Genomic DNA, 21,061 nt, shown 5'->3' with positions numbered 1-21,061 from the left:
AGGAAACAATTTTATTTATTTATCTTTTTTTTGTATTCTTTATTTGTTGAGAGGGAGGGCGAAGCCATTATGATACACACTCCAAACCAGTAGGTGGCGGTAATGCACCAAATTCTTGCTTACCAACCGCCATAATAAAAGAAGAAGAAAACTCAAAAAAAAGAAGAAGAAGAAGGATGCTGTGCACCGAAAATGGCGACCATGCGTGAAGAGCGAGAAAGAACGCTCCTGTGTTTGTTGCGAAGAAACGGAGACGATGTGATGAGCGACCGCTCAACGTGAATCGAACGAGCGACGAGGTTCAAGCCTCAGATGCGTTCTCGCAAGTCGGCTTCGAAGTTTTGACGATCCCACACGATCCCATTCACTGTTCCTCATATCCGACGCGAACAAACACGCCGTTCTCCGGTATTTGTGTTTGTTTGCCGCTGAAAGACTCGCTGTGACTTTGCGCTTTTTGGGCGACTGGGTCGTCGCAGCAAAGTTATCGACCGGGCAACTGCGCCGTTGCAACCATAGACACGAGATGCCTCCCGACGCTGCCTGTGACTTAACGACAGCGCCGCCATCTTGGAGAGGTCTCCCTCAAACGTAGATCAGGCTTGAAAAGCCACAAAAAACATTAATAGCTCACTTGCTGGTCCACGTATCAACACAAATAATACCTCATTTTAAAGCTGAGGATTATCTCTATCCAGTGGGAGACTTTTACCCTCCTAATAATTCATTCATCGGCTGTTTTTTTGACAGAACACAGAAGTACCTTGCCACAGAAGGGTTAATTGTAATATAGTGTTTAATATGATTTGTAGTTCGTGTGTGTTTTATATTGTCTTACGGTTCAATTTCATCTGTTTTTTTTATACTGTATAGTGTTTTACATGTTCTTACAGTTTCATCTGTTCACCCCCTCCATCCTCTACCCCCAACCTCAAGGGTTTTTTTATTCATTAAAAATACCAACAAAAAAAACACTTAGAAGTTTGTGTGTCTAAATTTGGAACATTGTGCGCGTGTGTCCATTTGGAGGAGAAAGAAGCAGCGGCCAGGTTCAGTTTAATAAAGCGGCTTTACAGACAAGAAACTCGTCCTGCAGGGTGCTGCAATAGTAATCCACTTGGAGAAGTAACTTTAATCTGATTACTAGTTTGGAAATAGTAATGCGTTAGATTACTGTTTTCTGAAAGATAAAATGGTCATATGGGAGTAGTTGGTTACTAAGTAATGCTGACTGACATCACTGATCATCAGAACAGCTTTATTGTAGTTGTGGAAACTGAGCCTTCAATACGTTTTCTGCTTCTTCTGTAAAAGTAGAATATGAACACATGTTAGACAAAAAGAAAAGACACTAAATGCATATAAAAAAAAAAAGTGGATTAAAAACTGAAAAGATCCACTGAAGGAATCCAATCCAACTTTATTTGTATAGCACATTTAACACAACTGCCAAGGTTGAACAAAGGGCTTCACAGTTAAAAGTAATAATAAAACTTAATGATATATTATTTAACAAATTTCTCTGGGAAGTCTCTGCTCTTCAGATGATACATCAGATAAATATGTCTATTTTTTTTTTCTGCTGAACTTTTAGCAAGTCAAAGAGCTTGAGACTGGGTCTGCATTTTTATTTCTGTGCAACCTTCAGTGAAACGTTAAAAAAAAAGTGGAGGAGTTTACTGGGGCGGAGAGATGATGTGATTTGAACCAGGCTGAGATTGGGGCAGGAAGTCGTTCAAAAAAGTGATAAACATCTGAATGGTTTGTGGGAGTGTGGAGAACCAGAGATTTTATGTGTTTTCCTTGAAAACGGTTTTAGAGTTACGGGAAAAATCTGACTCTCTTCTGAAAGCAGTGTTAAAATCCCTCCATTCCTCTGGGTTCCATGAGAGGATTTAAGCTCCTGGAGTAATATCGTGTTTGGACGTTGGAGGGTAGCATTGTTCCGTGCGACATTTTATAGCCTGCCGGAAAGCTAGGAGAAGAAGAAGAAAAACAACGGAAGAAGAAGAAGTTGGAGGACCCAGCCGTAACTCTTCTGCGCATGCGCGGGACGTCAACGGTAAATAAAGTTCGACAACGACTGGTACGGTTAACTGTACATCCTGCGCACGAATATCGTTACTAAAATATACATTTACATCCTATAAGGTTGTTTTTTGTTCAGCATGCGATCCTGGCGGCGCCGTTCGAGCGCCTCTTTCTCCACATAATGTACACTTGTAGAGAAGCTAGCTAGCCGGCTAATAGCAGCTAGATTTTACTTGTCAGCCGGAAATGTGGCACAGAGTTGTGAGAGGTGCACGTGGGGAGACGTTTATGTAGTTGCGTGACGCTCAGCCCAGCAGACGAAGAGGCCGGTTCACACGTCTGCGTGTTTCTTTCTGCCAACAGGCTCCACCGGCTTCACCATGGAGGAGGAAGAAGCCCCCACAGACGGCGGGGGTGTGACCCCGTCCGCAGAGACCTACGCGGCCGAGTCCATGGCCGCGGACATGGACCCTTGGATCGTGTTCGACTCCAGGAAAACCCCGAGGTCCGAGTTCGAGGGCTGGCTGGAGACCAACAGGCCCTCGCAGGTGTGCAGGTTCGGGGACGAGGAAGGCAGGGCAAGCCCCGTGGGGTGGATCGCCGTGCTGGGCCCGACCCACAGCGGGTGCAGCGGAGACGTGTCGGGCCTCCAGGAGAGCTGGGAGAGACTTTTGGTCGGCGCCAGGCCCGTCAACTTCCAGACGGTCAAGGAGCTGGCCCTGAACCACGGCGTGCTCTCGGGCAAGTGGCTCATGCACTTGGACTCGGGCTTCAAGGTGGACCACGCGTGGGAGTGCGTGGCCAGGGCCACCGTGGAGGGCAAGATCTCGTCGGTTAAGGTCAGCCCGTTCAATCCCAAGAGCGAGAGCCGCCAAGTCATTTGTACCTACAACGAGGACTTCACGGATGAGAGCGAGGTCATGAGGCTGGATTCGGTCATCCGCGCCACGGGGGTCAAGTGCCCGCTGTCCTACAAGCCGGACGTGTACTCCTACCTGGGGATCTACAGGAACAACCGCTGGAAGATGTGTCCCACCATCTACGAGAGCAAGTTCGACCTGGAGTGCGTCCCCAGACGCTCGCACATCGTCAACAAAGTCACCAACCTGGAGGTGACATAAGTTTTGCGTCCCGGCTCGCTGGGCTGTGCGATTCTGACATTACTGTTCAAATCTTCACCTCCGGCTCTTCCTTTTCTCGTCAAATCATGTTTTTTTTTCTTTCTGATTTTCAACCGGCCTGTTTTTGTTATTGCCAAGTGAGAAGAGCTTTTTTTTGTTTCTGCGCTGTTTCTTTTCTACACGGTCCTCGTTTCAGTTCTGTGCTGACCCACAATTACAGACTCGCCAAATAAAGTCAACCATTGAAGTCCAGCTGTTCCATGTGGTGCTTTTTTTATTTATTTATTGGATGACAGTCGATCGTTACAACAAAACAAGAGGCATGAATACATCGATGAGACGTTTCGGCACATACCGATATTTAAAAAAAATCGTCGATACCCCCGTGAGAAGACGTCTCTGTGTGCTGTCGATGTAGGCGAGTGGTGCGTTTCAAGACACGTCGGGCTATTTCCAGGACGTGACGTTCGTTTATTCATTCGAGCGTGGAAACTAAGTGCGCTATTTCATGTTAACTTTGGATACGCGATACATGTTTCATCGTTTTGCTGTGCGGTGTTTTGGGAAAACCATTGTGGAACATTCAGAATGAATCAACATGAGATCTTCTAAAAGTATAATTTTTCCACAGAGTGAGAAATGGTTGTCGTCGTTATTGAAATGACTACAAGTGACGTAAGCTGCAGTTAATGATGCTTATTTACAGTTAGACCTTCATTTGAGCTACTTGCAAACCTCCAGATTAAAATCTCTGGAGAAGAGCCCCCCCCTCCTCAAAAAGACAAACATCTTATTACACGTTTAAAAAGGTACAGTATGTAATACTTCTACAAAACAACCCAAAAGTAACATACATACAAAGCTTGCCAAACCCAAATGAATCTTGCAATACCATTTCTAGACACTAGGAGGTACAGTGAGTCGGTAACTTGCTGCTGCCACCTCGTGCACAAATTGTCTTTATCAAGAAAAATGAAATGTCTGTTTTTTTGTTTTTTTAAAGTGAGTCTAGTTACCCAGCACACTTTGTATCCTGAAGATATCGACTCGGTCATAAAATTCCCCGAGTCGTCATGTTTGAGAAATTACTTTAGCCGCTAGAAGCTTTGGACCGAATAAGTTTGAAGAATTTATATTGTACTGGAAGGGTTTCTACAGTACACGATACAAGCGTTTCTCTTTCATCTGGGTCTGCAATTCTGATGGAAAAAAAAAAAAAAAAGTCACCTCCGAATCTGGAGTTTGACAAACAAGTCGTCACTTTGCAGACACTCAGGCGGAATTTCAGAACCGCAGCATTGATTTCTTGCTCTAATTCTTCAAATAATGCGGAAGAAGTCCCTGCTAAAAGTGAAACTGTTGGGAGTGGAAATGACAGAACAATAAGTAATGCATGGTAGCACAATCTTACATAGTGTACCTTTAAAATAACAAAAAGGCGGACTGGACTTGAGCGTGTCCGTGGCCGCCGTTACAACTGACAAGTACAAAAACAACAGCAAGCTGCACGTGTTTATGTTCCATTGAGATTAAAGTATCGTAAACTTTTTTTTTTTGGTGCTTTTTTTCTTTTTTCTTCTTTCTTTCTTAAAAAGGTATACATATTGACATTTACCGGATGATTTTTTTTTCTTTTAATTCAAGTGGGATCACGTTGGCTAAAGCTGTGCAAAACCAACAAGGAGACGACCCAACAAGTCTTTCTGCTACGTTTTCTCGCCCTGGCTCGTCTGGAATCGTAACAAAAGGGAGTCCTGGTGGCGAGTGGTTTTGTGAAAAGTGTCTCATTTTGGTTGGGGGGGGGGGGGGGGGATGAAAACGCCACACAGATCTAAGTCTGGTGTCCCGACACGAACCCGGCGTGGCTTCCGCAGGTGAAGATGGAGATGAGACGGTCCTCGTCGGCCGACATCAGCTCGTCGAGGTCGTCCAGCACGGGCGGCCGGTGGCTGCTGTTGCTCGGCGCCTCCATCATGCCCGGGTTCTGCAGCAGGTGGACGATGCTGTTGGGGTAGTTCATACAGGGGCTGCCTGGGTTGTCGGAGGCTGAGCTGTTCTGTGCGGCGGCGAAAGTGGCGGCGGTGGGATGGCAGGGGCCCGGGGCCTCGCTCAGGAGGCCCATGAAGTCGTCCATGTTCAGGCTGTCCAGCGTTCCCGGCACCTGGGTCTCGGAGAAACTGGGGAACTCCGGGATGTCTTCGTCGACGTCCACCCTGAACTGGGAGCCCTGCATGCCGAAGGGGCCGCCGCCGCCGGCGCTCTGAGGGGGGGGGGCCGCCGGCGGCGGTGGCGCCCGGAGGGCCCGACACCTCCGGGGGTCCGGCCGGGGAGATGGAGGGGAAGAACTCGTGGAGGTCGGACAGGTTGACGGTGGGGTAGTCCTGGTGAACGGAGGAGGAGGCGGCGGCGGAGGAGGAGGTGGAGGGAGGTGCTGAGCCGCACAGGGGGAAGGAGAGCACCTGGGGGGCCTTGGGCTGCGGGCCCAGGCTCAGACTCTCCATGATCTTCACCGTCTGGCTCGTGGGCATGGCGGCGCGGGAGAGGGACGGCTCCACCTTGGGCTGGACGGAGAAGAGCTGGCCGGGCTGGCTGTAGGAGAACGGGGCCTGGGGTTTGGCTCCGCTGGCACCAGGGGGCGCCACCGCGGCTGGAAAACACAGGGTGAGAAATGAGGATATGAGGAACAGTGAATGGGATCGTGTGAATCGAGAAATGAAATCCCCACTCGGGGAAAAAAAACCAACCCAGAATTTAAACAGACAGAAAGTGAGGGAAAAGACTTGAAGAATGAGAAACGAGTACAAAGAATCCAAGGTCACGTGTTTTGACAGTAACATGTACGGGAGCTAGCGGCTCACCAGGCTGCACGCTCATCAGTGGCGGCTTGGCCGCGCCGGTCCTCCGGGCCTGGCTTATGTGGCGTCTGTCTTGAGGAATGCACACTGAAAATCCAACAGGAAAGGAGAAGTCAAGTTTGCATGACGACTCTGAAGACCCTCAAACAGATACGAGTCGTGTAAATTATTCAACAGCAACGTGTTTGTTTGTCTCGCTCTGTCTTTTTTGTTGTTGTAATTATTCATCAAGGAGCTTCTTGTATCTGACCATACGGAACACATTACTCTTTGTGAATTTCTCTTGGAGATCATTAAAGTATTTATCTATCTATCTATCTATCTATCTAAAACAGTCTAAAACAGAAACTTTGGGAGTACCACTAAACGTGACGGCGTCTACGTACCGGTGGAAAGCATGGGCCCCAGCTTCAGGCCCTGGAACATCTCTCCCGTGCGTTTCCTCTTCTCACTCAGCCTGTACTCGTCTGCAGGGGTCATGAAAAGACACAAGAGTTTAGGTCAGCCAAGTTCAGGCCACGTCCGCCCCCAGGGGGGGGGGGTGGAACCGAGGGCCGGAGCCTCACCTGGGTCGGCCGGCAGGTACTGGAAGTCCATGGGCTCGCTGACCTCCCGGTCGGAGGGCCGGCGCAGCTGCATCTTCACCCGGATGGGCTCGGTCAGGTTGGTGTCGCGGTACGGCGGCGTGCGGAACACGATGGCCACCTGCCGGTGGACGTCGGCCTGGGAGAACGTGCCCTTCCCCTCCCAGGAGTCCTGGAAGAAGCGCACCTCGATGTCCTCTGTGGCGGCGACAGGAAGTAAGCACCGGTGTTAAGAGAACGGTCGTTTCAAAATTCTCGTCAAATAACGTGGCGGCGGCGGTTACTCTGAAACAACAACTGAAGCTTCACAGTGGACAATTATCGATTGAGGCTGTCGGCTTTACTTTCAGGTTACTTTGAAGACTGCTTGGATATTTGACCGCGAGAACAAAACCTCACATGGTCACTAAGACGTACTATGGAAGGACCAATTCTGGAGGATCCTGTTGCTTCCTTCTTCTTCTTCTACTGGACAAACGCCGCAGCCTCACTCTCTGTTTTCATCCCGCGACGGACTGCGTCACATCTTTTCAACTCGGGACACACGTCCGCCTCTCACGGTTCTCAGGCTCCGCTTAACGACAGCGAGTTAACATGCCAGGCCAGGAGGTGGCACTGTCGGTTGTTTTTGTGTGCAGACCCTCGGTTGATTTTATGTTCAATAATTCACGGAAGTGTTAGGCCCGATCCCAATTCTCTTTTGTACCCCTCCCCCTACCCCTTAGCCCTCCGCCTCCGTCTTCCCCTCCAAAATGAGGGCAAAGGCAAAGGGGTAAACGTTTCCGCCCCTAGATTTGGGACCCCCCTCCCCCTCTCGCTCCGTCTCACAGTTGTGACATCATAATACGGTGCCGTTATATCAGCAGCGCTGAGCCACGGATGTTTGTTGATTTTCCAGTAGGAGCATCGTGACGCCGTCCCAAATTCAACGTGTTGCAGCAGCTTGGCTGCTTTGTTTCGTTTTCACCCTATCCCACATCAAGGCCAAGAAATAGATGGAGACATGGATTACTTCAGTTTTTGCGCTGAATTTGGACTTCAGAAATATTTCCTCGTTCACCATGTGAAAGCGGAGGAGCTTCCTTGTTTGCTCTGCGTCCCTGTTTTCAAAACACCCATATTAGAAGACTTTGGAACTCTACAGTGTAATAATAAAATGTTATAAACACGGTCTCTACCAAACAAATACACACGGAAGCTCCATACGGCAGCGCTACTGCCGTTCTTACTGGTATAAAACACAACAGGTTTATATAACTTTAGAAGCGTATATATGTGAAATGCGAGTCCTTCGGCGCCATGTCCTCCTACCCCTCTGTTTAAAGTGTCCATCTGTAAACGCTTCGTTTAGAGGGGTGAATAGCCCTTCCCCTCACCCCTCAGACTCTCGTGAACGCGCATTTCAGAGGGGTAGGGGTAAGATGAAGGGCTGAGGGGGAGAAATGAGACGCAGCCTGAGTAAACTCTATTGTACCTTTCTGCACTTTGTCGCACAGCAGAAAGATCTCGTCGCCTCCCTTGCAGCTCCCAGAGTTGCGGTTGACCCTGCAGATCTTCAGCTCGGCTGTGTTCGGCGCTCCTGGGGGGCAGACGACAATCCTTCAGCTTATTATCCATCGTCTGTCCTTTCTTCTTCCTTCCCCCCCATTTTCATTTTCATTGTTTCCCCTCATATAAGTCCACAGCATCAAACACATTCAAACAAGTGTATAGAAGTTTCACAAGTGATATATAATAAAAAAATAATAATAATTGGACAAAACAAAATAAATATAAAATTAAAAAGACAGTGAAACCAAAATAGCCTTTTAATTAACTCTCACTCTCCGGCCGGTCATATCGATCTGATATTGATCTGTTAGGAAAGTCTTGTTTATTTAATAAATACGTCTCTCACAGTTTGTCGAGAAGCTAAACGTATATTTATAACTTGCGAGTGATCTGGTGTTAATGGGGTTTCACGTGGTCGTGTTCAAGGTCAATTCTTGTCAAAACCGTGGCGCCGACAGGAAATTGTACCGAGCAAAGAGGAACAAAGAGTGTCTGAGGGACTTGCGGGTTCCGAGAAATGGACGTTACGTATTCGACGGCTTGTGCGGAAGACGCCTCAACTTGATCGTCCGCGTCGAAAAAAAAACTCACGGTTGTCGAAGATGGGCTTGGACACCACGGGCTCCAGGGAGTACAGCTCCCCGGTGGGCAGGGTGACGGAGGCCTGGAAGCAGAGCCGCACCGAATTCAGGTCAAATTCCTCCTCCCACACCTTCGGCTCGGGAACTGCAGGCCAAGACAGCGGAGGGAAAGGGTGTGGGCACGCCGTCAGGCCACATAACAGTCTGGCTTCCTGTCTCACGCCAGAGTCTGAACGCCAGCGAGCACAGGCACTGCTGTCCTAACAGACAGCCTTCAAAAACAACATAAATATATATATATGTGTGCATGCAGATGATGTCTGAGTTTATATTCACTCACTTTGTCTTTTAAGAAAGGTTTAAATCCACTTTTTTAAAGGTTTAAATCCACTTTTTGGAGCTTAAAAAACAATGAGAAGCTGTTCAAAAAAACTCAAGTTCTTCAAGAACAACAACAAAAAAAATCTTTCTATAATCTGTGATAGTAAACAGCTAAAAATCACATTTTCAGATACCATGTATTAGTATATAATCAGTTATTTGCAAAGTAGCGTCTTCCACGGGCAGGATAATTCAAAAAAAAAAGTGAGAAGACTGTTTTGATTAATTAAAAAAAATATATATATACTGTATTTACTCCATGATAGCAAATTCAATTCTGAAGTCTAAAGACAGAGGTTAATACTACACTGTCGAATTAGCTATAAACAGAAAAGTATAAACTATATAAGCTATACTAGATCCTTTTTAATACAAATTAAATGACAGGGATGCTAAGTCAGTGTTGCATTAACATAAATTCAGCTCAAAAAGCATGTAGAAGTGTTTAATTTCTGCTAATTTCTAGCATGGTTTTAATGATAGCAGGTTAATTCGAACAAAAAACTACTGAATAAATTAATAAAGACAATACTTTCACAAACCATATGAATTTCAGAATTTCTATGAAAATAAAATTAATTAAAATACAGTTTAACAGCGGCTGTCACTGCCATGAGCTCATTCTGTATGTTAATAAAAACTGTGACAATAAAGGCTAAAATGGGGGGTAAAAGTGGGCAAAATGGTTAAAAATGAAAACATGCCAAATAAATACAAATAAAGCACATAAATACAAGTATGTGCTAAAAATAAAATAGAATATATTTCACTAAATACTTCCAAGAGCTAAATATTATTATTGTTTTTATTAATAAATAATGAATTATAAATCTAATAAAACATGAATTGCTCAACACAATTTATTATTTTTAATTGATTTAAATAAATAATCTAACCAATTTTATTTTAAAAATACAATTAAAACCATAATTGGATAAAATATCAAAATAATACATTAATAATAAGAAGTTTTATTTAATTTTATTTAGAATGCATTTCACATTTAGAACATCTCAAAGCGCTACAGAGGAAAAAATTAATAAATGTAAAAGGTCAAAAAAAAAGAAAGGAAGTTGGCTCATGCTTTCCAGACTGCAACAATAAAACGGACTCACTGTTGAAGGGGTTGTTGTTGGTCTGCAGTCTGCATGTGATGGCCTCGTTCACGTCCTTCTTCTTCACACACTGGATCCCCAGGTTTTGAAAACTGAAACACACAGTCACAGACAGAAACCAGTGAGGCTGCAGTTTGCATGCCAGGCCACTAGTTGGCGCTGTGGCTTGGTGATGAGACGCGGCGACGGAAACATTCAAGGGTCCTTCGTTGATACTTGGTATCTGACGTATGTGAGAAAAGTGTCTCCGCTGACGCAGACGATAAGTAGAAGTGTAGATGTGCACGTTTTAGAAACATTGGGAAAACAAAATGTTTCCAAACAAATAAAAACGTAACAAAACTTTTACCTTCACGTTGAAAATGACTCATGAAACCACGTTTAGCCAGAGTTTAAATTTGTGTATTTTTTTTTCTGCTGTGACAACTTCGACGTTCCCGAGGTGGAACTTTTCGAAAACGCTAGGGCTCCGTCGCCATGGAGACGGGCGAACACAAGACACGTTCTGGAGAACGGGGCAGACGCAGAGAGTTCTTCTGCACGCGAGCGTCACGTGTCCCGGTATTGTTGATTTTTGTTGTCGTTTCCCGCGCTCGACGAGAACAAAATATTGCGTCACGTCAACACACCCTGAGGAATCTGCTGATCTAAAAGCTCCCGAGTCACGTCGTCTCCCATTGGCCGTGCGGAAGCTTGTCGAGTCAGCGGAAACATCTAGAATTACCGGTTGTGGTTCCTGTTAAAAAGTGGGCGTGTCCTTTTGTCCCACCTGAAGAAAGTGACGGCTAATTAAGTTGAAAGCCAATCAAAGCTATTGCTATAAACTTCATTATTGTGGGGGGGGGGGGGGGGGGGGGGGAGACCAAGTAAATTGTGATGAATCGTTGCTGCGCTTTCCAGCTCTGCAAATCCAAAAGATGATTTTACCACCAAAATAAGAGACAAACGACTAAAAAGTCAGCAAACTGCTTTGATTTAAAAAAAAAAAAAAATGTAATGTAGAAAATGAAGACGAGGAGCTCTGGTATTTACACTCGTTCCTTTCAGTCGTGACGTTAATAATGTTGGGCATTTTCATGAAAGCTCACTTTATTTTTATTTTTTGGTTCGAGCAATAAAATGGTCACGTCGCTTTCGAAACGCCGCCATTTGAAAGGCAAACGTGTAGAAATCCCACCGGAGCATTTCTGAGGTGACACATTTGCAAAAAAAAAAAAAAAAAAAAAAAGCAACGGCCACTATCAAGATAAAACTTTTGAAAAACACAAGACACGAGTCAGTGCGCACAGGAACATTGTTATTGTTGCAATAGTACACTTCTTTTTTTTGCGTATCGACTGGTTTGATTTGCCAATATCCAAATAAAATCCAATAAAACCTACAATTTTAACAGTTTCTTTTATTTTAGTTACCTTTAAAACGTTTCCTGTAGCAGCTTTTGGATTGTTTAAATGTAAAGTGTGTTATAAATACGATCGATTATTATTATTGTTATTATTGGTGCCATCCAGTAAACAAACCATGCCCTGTGCACACGCAGGTTTTTCTTCAAACCCTTAAAGCCAACAAAAAGACTGGACTTGCGCTTTTGTTTGCCAAAATCTGCCGCGAAAGGTCGGAAACTCAAATGTTGACCGAAGCCTGTTGTTTATCAGCAAACACACGTTTGTGTTTACGGGAAATCCCTCCTCGTTTGCTTCTGCTCTGGCAATCATCGCATCGCAAACATGCAGACTCTGGTCTTCGTCCTTCAGCCTGCACGTCGACGCTGCATTTCTTTTTCGACAACGTTCCTCGTGCGAAATTGATCTCCTGAAGAAGTGACAACGTGGAAAATACCGCACGTCCTCTGCTGGCCTGCAGGGGGCGACCTGTCTGGCTTCTCTCCAGATACTCTACAGTGTTTTTTGCTTTATTTGGGTGTCCGTTTTTGGTTTTTTTAACAATGTTGCTCGGAGCCACTAAAAACGCAACTTTTTGAAAACGTTGGGATTTTTTTTTTTTTAACTTCCAATGCCGTCTCCATAGAAACGAGAGAAAACGCTCCAACTCGAGAGCAGGTAGACAATAACTTTACGATGTTTGCTTCCAGAGTGTCATGACTGCCGGTCCCATATTCTATGAATGAATACATTATTTTTTTTATTTCTTTTCCCTAAAAAACACAAAACTTTTCCGTCTCTAAATTTTGAAGACGGTTAAAAAAAAAAAAAAAAAGGTATTTATCTTTATTATTTATCTTTGAATCCATCGACTCGAATTACAGGAAAGTTCCCAGGATGATTTATGTTGATCAAGGAAGGTTCCGTTACATTTTGAGAGCGACTGGGTCAAAGGTCAAGCTCTCTGTGAATAAAATGTTAAAAAAAAACAACTCGTTTTTGCCACAACGCAGTCAGTTTTAATCCGAATGAGGCCAAACCAACATCAAAATGTGGCGTCATTACAATTACAATTAAGTACGCGTGCAGAGAATAATAATCTATAAACATGAACAATGGGAGGGAAATGGACAGTCGCCACAGGGTTTGAACAGCCGTCGTCATTGACTCACGAGTTGATTATGCAATTTAATTCAACGTTTTACTTTGTAAGCCTTGAGGCCAGACGGCCCTGCGTCTTACAGTACAACTCGTCTGTTTGCATTTCATCACTGACGGTAAAGTCGCAGTACTCCAGTACTGTAAACACGGGTTAATTACACAGTCACTGCCGGGTTATTGCCGACGGGACCTTCTGAACCCTGCCGGTTAATGTTTCAACCGGTCTCCACGCCCCGGCGGCAAAACTCCTGTCGCCACGGCGACGGCACGCGCCCGCTCGCTCCAAAAAAAAAAAAAAAAAAAAAAAAAATCGAGGCCCGGCGACACAAACGAAAAAAATCCGGCGGCGTGGACGTACCTGTGGATGCGCCGCTCCTGCAGGTCGGCCTCGTAGTAGCCGTGCTTGCAGTCCTTGCCCACCAGCTCGTGGGGGTGCGGCTTGTACGGCGCGTTCTTGGTCACCAGGGAGATTCGCACGCGCAGCGGGCCGCTGTAGTTGTGCACCTGCCCGGGAGGCATGGCGAAGGTTACCGAGCGTCACAAACACACCGTCGGTCCGCTTATCGAGTGGGGAATGACGTTACGTTTGAAAAAGGTTCAAATTATTGTCATTTACAAAACAAGGATTTTTTTTTCTTTTTTAATATTAGGTATGTTTTACGCTTTGAGCTATTTTTAGTTATTTTTAACAGTTTTAGGCTGTTTTCTATTTAAGGATTTTTTTTTTTTTTTTCAGTTTTAGCAGTTTCTTTTGGGATAATTAAATGGTTTTTAGCAATTTTAGCTTCTATATAAAACTGTTTTTTTTTTAGCCATTCCAGTAGTTTTAATTAATTAAATTATTAAAATAGCAATTTTTTTAATCAAGTTTAAGTGGGTACTTTGAGCAGTTTAACTCATTTGACCTGACTAACTATTTATAGTAGTTTTAAACTTTTCAACAAAAGTTTTTGGTCCGTTTTTATCGAGATTAAGTCTTTTTTTTACAAAACAAGGATCTTTTTTTAAAATATATATTAGGTATGTTTTACCCTTTTAGCTATTTTTTGTTATTTTTAATAGTTTTAGGCTGTTTCTTATTTAATATTTTTTTAAATTTTAGCAGTTTCTTTTGGGATAATTAAATGGTTTTCCCTTTTTCACAACAGTTTTTAGCAATTTTATCTTCGATATAAAACTGTTTTTTAGCCATTCCAGTAGTTTTAATTAAAGCCATTTGCAGTTTTTAAGTTCTCTTTTACCTTCGTCTGAGTCTAGTTTTAAACTTTTCAACACAATTTTTTTTAATCAAGTTTAAGTGGGGTACAGCAGTTTAACTCATTTTACCTGACTAACTATTTATAGTAGTTTTAAACTTTTCAACAAAAGTTTTTGGTCCATTTTTATCAAGATGAAGTTTTTTTTTTTTTTTACAAAACAAGGATCTTTTTTTTTTTTTTTTTTAATTAGGTATGTTTTGCCCTTTTAGTTTGAGTTATTTTTAACAGTTTTAGGCTGTTTTCTATTGAAGGATTTATTTTTTTCAATTTTAGCAGTTTCTTTTGGGATAATTAAATGGTTTTCCCTTTTTCACAACAGTTTTTAGCAATTTTAGCTTCGATATAAAACTGTTTTTTTAGCCATTCCAGTAGTTTTAATTAAAGCCGTTTCTGGTGATGAGCGCCATTTGCAGCTTTTAAGTTCTCTTTTACCTTCGTCTGACTTTGGTTTTAAATGTTTCAACGTCACTTTTCAATTGTTTTCTTTGCTCTTTTACCTTCGTCACACTGTAGTAGTTTTAAACTTTTCAATGCAATTTTTTTTTTTATCAAGTTTAAGTGGGTACTTTGAGCAGTTTAACTCATTTGACCTTACTCTAACTATTTTTAGTAGTTTTAAACTTTTCAACAAAAGTTTTTGGTCCGTTTTTATCGAGATTAAGTCTTTTTTTTTTTTACAAAACAAGGATTTCTTTTTTTATATATTAGGTATGTTTTACCCTTTTAGCTATTTTTAGTTATTTTTAACAGTTTTAGGCTGTTTTCTATAAAAGGATTTTTTTTTTCTTCCAATTTTAGTTTCTTTTGGGACAATTCAATGGTTTCCCCTTTTTTCACAACAGTTTTTAGCAATTTTAGCTTCTATATAAAACTATTTTTTAGCCATTCCAGTAGTTTTAATTAAAGCCGTTTCTGGTGACGAGCGCCATTTGTAGTTTTTATGTTCTCTTTTGCCTTCGTCTAACTTTTTGCAGTGGTTTTACCCTCGTCAGGCTGTAGTTTTAAACTTTTCAACGCAATGTTTTTACCAACTTTAAGTGGGGTATTTTGAGCAGTTTAACTCATTTGACCTTACTCTAACTATTTATAGTAGTTTTAAACTTTTCAACTAAAGTTTTTGGTCTGTTTTTATCTAGATCAAGTCTTATTTTTTGTTAAACAGTTGAACCGAACCATTTTTCCAAGTTTTAAGCTTCTCGACAGGTTCTTTTGGTTGGTTAAGTCTACACCTTGAGGACTGACCTTGATGGCGGGGTGAGTCTTGGTGGTGTCGTTGCTCTTCTCGCCGGGGATGCTGCCGGCCGAGCGCCCCTCGCACTTGTACCTGAACCTCATGCCCCGCTGCTTGGGCTGCTCGATGATCTCGATGAAGGAGGCGGCTGCCGGGACCGGGAACAGAGCGGAGGAGCGGTGAGATATAGGTCGCTTGTGTCAACACGAGTCACAATCGATCGGGGAGGGGGGATGTTTGCTGGCGGAGCCTCGCGGCATTGACGGGAACTCACCTGGGTTGAGTGTGGCCATGTTCCATCGGCACCCTGGGGAGGACACAGAGGACCTCATGTTAGTCCAAACCTCGCCGCAATGACACAGCACGGGGACGGCAACAAGTCAAACAAAAAAACTCCCCTCAACACATATTTGTGGTTTTTAGTAAGAGTTTGTCATTTTAGGCGCGATCGGAGTGGAAATCTACCAGACTGCGGAGCACGCGTCCCGAGGAGGTCGAAGGACGTTTTCCCCAGCTAAATATAATGACTGTTCATAAAGCGCCTGTCATAGTTCCCTGCAGAGAAGAACAGGCGCGTGGGAAAAAAAGGCAAACAATGACAGGCAGGGTGTGAGACACGGAGTCCAATTACCCCGGGCCTGCTGCTGGAGATCCTCAGCGTCTCTCACCTGACGCTTTACAAGCTGCAACATGCACCTAGCGGCCTAAAATGTTGAGGGGGGGGATCCTGCAATTTTAGGTTGGATTTCATCTTTCATCTAATTACGTCATCAGCCAGGTATATATATGCCCTCATCCATCTATATCAAAAACACAGCTTCTGAAGCGAATGTGTCAAATTTACTGTAAAGGATCCTTTATATTTTTAAAGGCATTTCATTACTCGTCTCAACACAACATCATCCAAAACACCGTATTTTATCCTAATGCAGGCAAGGATTAGGATGTGCACAAGTTGACACCATCTAATAATCTATAAAACTATAGAAGGGATCATGAATAAAGTTCCAGCCAGACTCCTTCGTAAAATATTCCTATTTAATGTTCAATGGCTGGATGACACGTGTTAGATTTTTATACAGTGAAAACAATGGCTTGGTGTATTGCTCTATATAAGCTCCTCCAATCGGCACACATACATTGAGCTTTATGGCCACAGAGGCCGCGATACAGAGTGCTATTTTAAATCATTTCCGTCTAAGGTGCCTGAAGTGGGCGTTTGCGAGCAGGGTTGACCACTTTAAAAAAAAATCGATTTATAACAAAACCTAGTGATATTTCGAGGGTTACATGTAAGCCGAATGGAAGTTGACTGCTTGATAATACGCGACACCGCGTTGATAAGGCAACTGATGTTGCATATGTTTAGAAAATAGCTAAAAAGCTTTAAATCGGGTGTTTTGTCAGCGAGGTTCTGCTGTTGTAGCAGCAGGCCGCTGTGGCGGCGCGAGACGCAACCCCGGGGTTGGTGGGGAGGAAGGGGGGGCTTCCACTCGAAAAGTGGCATTAAATCACTTTTATATCATTTTACAAGCGTGTTTTCTCAGAACGACAGTTAAAGTCGAAGTTGTTTCTGACGCTGCCTCGCGCAACTAACTGACTCCTCCTGCGACACGCGGGGTTTTCCCCTGAGCTCACAAACAACTCCCCGCACGGCTCCGCTCCTCCAGCGGGGAGCCGCGGCTCCGCTCACCGTCCATGGCTGCGTCCGAGTCGGCTTCACGCTCCTCCGTGTGCCGCCGCCGCTTGTCAAGGCCCCCGGGCCGCGTTTCTTTCTCTCTCTCTCTTTTTTTCTTCTTCTTCTTCTTCTTCTTTTTTGTTGTTGTTGTTTCGATTAGAAAGTCGCTCCGGACGCTCCCGACACCGCGCTGTGGACTCGGAAAAACTTCTTGACAGGGCGGACCGGGGCGCCTCCGTCACTCCGCCCACCGCTGCCGTCAAGCTGCCGGTGATGAGAACGCTCGCTTCTCCCCCGCCACTTCCGGTGCCGTCGGCGGCCCAAATCCTCCACGACCCAGAGCTACCAAAGCTACGGAGCCCCTCTGGTGACCACACAAAGTATTTTGTCATTTTCAATAAATATCTTAATCCTTTTTCCCTTTCGCTTCTTGATTTAATTAATCACAAAAAAAACATTTTACTGTATTTTTTTTTTAAACAAGTTTGACTCGCTGTCAAACTTAAGTATCCATATTGGCACGTCCCTAATAAACTTAATAAATAATTTGACAAACTTACTCTTCCATGTGTTCAAAATCTGTTGTAAAGCGTAAAAATGACCAAAAATCCCTGTCTATTACAATTTATAGGGAAATTAACTACCTATAAACAAGCTAAAACACTCATCTCATAAATGAAAAAGTAGGGTTTTTTTTTATCAAAAAAGTGACAGAATCTCATTTAGTTCTAACTAAACAGGCAAGCGTGTAGTTACCCACGTGGAAAGAACCTATACGAGGATATATGACTCGTATATGACTATATATGACTCGTACACTGCTTATATGAAACCTCTAAGCAGTTTATACGCACGTATATGCTGCATATATGTGTATATCTGCCACATATAGGCTAAATTGAGGTGCATATATGTGAATATTCAGGCCATATAGCGCCTCTGTACTGCTTCTTTAGTTACACATATATATAGCCCATATCTCACTTTGGCAACTGTCATACATTATCAAGGAAATAACTAAGAACTAACTAAAAAACAATTTTGTGAGAAGAACATATAGGTGCATATATGCACACATATATACGTGCATATATGTACCTATATAGGTACCTGTATGCAAGTATGTGTGTACATATATGTGCATTTATGTACACATAATATAGGAAAACGGCCAATTTTATATATGTCACATATATTAAAAACCTATATCAAACCCTATATTAAAACATATATGTTTATATAAGTTATTTCCATGTAGTTAACTGCTCCACAAACAGTATTGGGATAATAAATTAGTTTCCCCTATGTTGACAGTATGAATGAATTTTATCATTCTAGGTACAAAGAAGAACAGAAATGTCTGTATGTTGGCTGGAAAGTGCTGGAAAGTAAAATAAAGAAGCCATTGTAAATTAATTAGCATTGTGGAACGACATTCTCAATCTTGTTCCATATTTGGTTTTTTTTAAGACTGAAATTACAAAAGTGAAGAGTTTTGTTGATCCTTTTTGAAGTGTAGAAGAATATTTAATGGAAGGAATTACACAATGGTGATTTTATCATTTCTTTCTTGTTAAAGTTTAACATATTAACATATGTTTTTTCCTGAAGTCTATACTATTTACTGACCATGGGTCCTAATTATGTCATTAATGATAATTACTTATAAAGTGAAAAATATAAGGAAGTCCGTACTTCCACTTCCTCTTCACGTCAGAAGAGTTTTACAATAGGAGAAAAACAAGGAATTGCGTGTCACATGCGGAACCTTTCAATTTGATGAGAAAGATGAGCCTATCCTACGTTTTATAACGCGGCCGTGTATTTTATAAAAGTTGTTTTATGATTGGAAACAACACATTAGAAGCATTTTGAAAACACTGGAAATTTGGAAATCCTGACCTAACTAATGAAGGCAACATGAAAGATGTGTCGCTATGAGTGTCGCTAATATTAGTCTTTGTCAACAGGTACTTAGTTACAGAGCATCTTCCTCTAATAACTGATGAAACATTAAATAATCTAGATAATAGAGCATCTTAATACGATTCACTGATTCAACTTCAGCTAAGATCCATATTATAGAGCAGTGTTTTTCAACCTTTTTTGAGTCAAGGCACACTTTTTTCTTCTCAAGGCACATTGCCACCTAAAAATGTTAAAATGTGAAACTCTGTAGCCTCTATTAACAATATAAAGTCATTATCATCAAAGTTTTATCAACAGGAATCAAATAAATACAGAAAAAAGTATTTCCCAATTTCTTTTTTTTTTATTGTGACTCCCTCAGTGTGAAACCTGGACCTGATGGATGAAGAGCTGAGATCCTGGTTCACATTCTTCCTTTTCAAAAACTTCTCCATCACTGTCACTGACACAGTACTTTGATACAAGATGGTAGCAGGAGGTGGAGATTAACCACACTGACGTCTGTCAGTTTCTATTTCACCGGCAAAGTTATGTGCTGCCATCTAGTGGTGAAGAGTATTTATACATGATTACTCTGAACACACTGCTCTCACAGCTGACAGCGGCTGTGAGAGAAAATGTTTTTTTAGAAAAAAATGTGAAATTGGATCATTTCCCACGGCTCACCTGACTAGATCTCGCGGAAACACCAGTGTGCCGCGGCACAGTGGTTGAAAAACACTGTTATAGAGCACCTTCCTCCCAGTAACTGTTGCATGCTCTCATTTTGAAGGGAGGAGACGTGTCTTCCTGTTGTCCCACAGGCTGAATTGACAACGCTGCTCTCTCTCTCTCTCTCTCTCTCTCTCTCTCAATCTCTCTCTCAATCTCTCTCTCTCTCTCTCTCTCTCTCTCTCGCTCGCTCTCTCTCTCGCCTCTTCCTGTGCACAGAAACCTCTCCTCCCACGCAATCTGCGCGGAAATACCCAGATGACGCACTTGAAAGGAAGAGAGAAAGAAGTTGTGAGTGGGAGAGACAAACAACATAACTTGTGGCTTTAGTCATAATTTGGAAGAGAAGTTCTCCCAGGACTTTCTCCTGTCAACACACTCACACATAAACACATCACTCTCAGTGCTTTTTTATTTTTATTTTTTTACACTTTTATCAATTTGTTTTATCAACTGTGTAAACCAATTTTGCTGTTGCAATGAAGAGTGATCAAAGTATTTCGAAAGAGTTTCTGCTGTGCAACTAGATTAAAACAAGATTATAATGAGATTGTTTCCCTTATAATCTTGTGAAAGCTGCATAGAGCCCGTCAGATACTTAAGTGATTATTCATCGTTTAGCATTTTATTTGTTGAACTGAAAATTATTCTTTCATTCACGAAAATCTTTTAAACAATTCAGTTTATGACCAGGAGGGGGCGCTCGAAGAGAATAAATGATGGGTTTCCGGTAGTACGCAGCCTCAGGTGTAAAACTCAAAGTCTCGATATTTACAAACACACAAATTGTTGTGAACGTTGATATTCAAGTCTGTTTAAATTCAATTTCAAATTATTATATTGATATACAACTTCATGTAAATTAATCAATAATCAAACAACCTGTTGTCACTGATGCCTTCAGGGACAGTCGGAAATAAGACACGCAAGTGTCCAAAGTGGTTCGCTTAGGTTTCACGGTGCCCCAAATTTCACTCTTTAAGGGGTTGTATTCGACTTTAGAAATAGTTTCTACTTTGTTTTGTGAAATATATGCTAATTTCAAAAGATTGTGGATAATCCGTTGCTTGTGTAGGTTTCTGATGATGTGTTTGAAATCTGTAACATTGAGCTCATAACGTTCATTTCTCATTGAAAAAAAAAGTTGATTTTCTGACATAAAAACATCTGAAACAAACTTAAAATGATAAGCTTGTAGTTGTAACTAAATATTTTTTGCAATTCAACGTCCAAAAGAGTAAACAATGAAGACGAATAAACTTCAAGAAAAAAACTTAACTCTAAAAACTTGATTAAAAATTGGTGAATAAACAAAATCGAAAGAAACAGTTAGTACAACATAATGCATATAATTTAATACGCTGATAAAAAAAATAATAATTTAGGATTATCTCGGATTAGAAGACGGGTGCGGTAAATCCATTTTTTTCCGGGGCGTCCTAAACGCGCCGTAATGGTTCCGGACGGCGTGCCGGTGACTGGGAGGAGGCT

At 42.5% G+C, this 21,061-nt stretch overlaps 2 protein-coding genes across 2 annotated transcripts; one reads left to right on the top strand and one right to left on the bottom strand.

The window, feature by feature from the left end:
* The first annotated feature begins 2,022 nt into the window (after window positions 1-2,022).
* Window positions 2,023-3,368, top strand: cUnh11orf68 (chromosome Un C11orf68 homolog). Its single transcript, XM_080519477.1, has 2 exons — window positions 2,023-2,086; window positions 2,395-3,368. Exon 2 carries the CDS (start codon window positions 2,412-2,414, stop codon window positions 3,150-3,152), a length of 741 nt encoding a protein of 246 aa, XP_080375603.1. The 5' UTR covers window positions 2,023-2,086; window positions 2,395-2,411; the 3' UTR covers window positions 3,153-3,368.
* A 38-nt stretch (window positions 3,369-3,406) lies between these two features.
* rela (v-rel avian reticuloendotheliosis viral oncogene homolog A) lies at window positions 3,407-17,132 on the bottom strand. Its single transcript, XM_080519003.1, is given in 12 exon segments — window positions 3,407-5,412; window positions 5,414-5,799; window positions 6,011-6,094; window positions 6,394-6,474; window positions 6,574-6,789; window positions 8,066-8,170; window positions 8,734-8,868; window positions 10,220-10,311; window positions 13,121-13,266; window positions 15,264-15,400; window positions 15,527-15,559; window positions 16,946-17,132. Coding segments are annotated over 12 exon segments (1,851 nt in total). The 5' UTR covers window positions 16,953-17,132; the 3' UTR covers window positions 3,407-4,983.
* Between the last annotated feature and the right edge of the window lie 3,929 nt (window positions 17,133-21,061).

Source organism: Blennius ocellaris (genome assembly GCF_963422515.1).
Source record: "Blennius ocellaris genome assembly, chromosome: 23".
NCBI lineage: Eukaryota > Metazoa > Chordata > Actinopteri > Blenniiformes > Blenniidae > Blennius > Blennius ocellaris.
The sequence above is the reverse complement of the archived record's forward strand: the minus strand, read 5'-3'. Positions and strand labels throughout refer to the sequence as shown.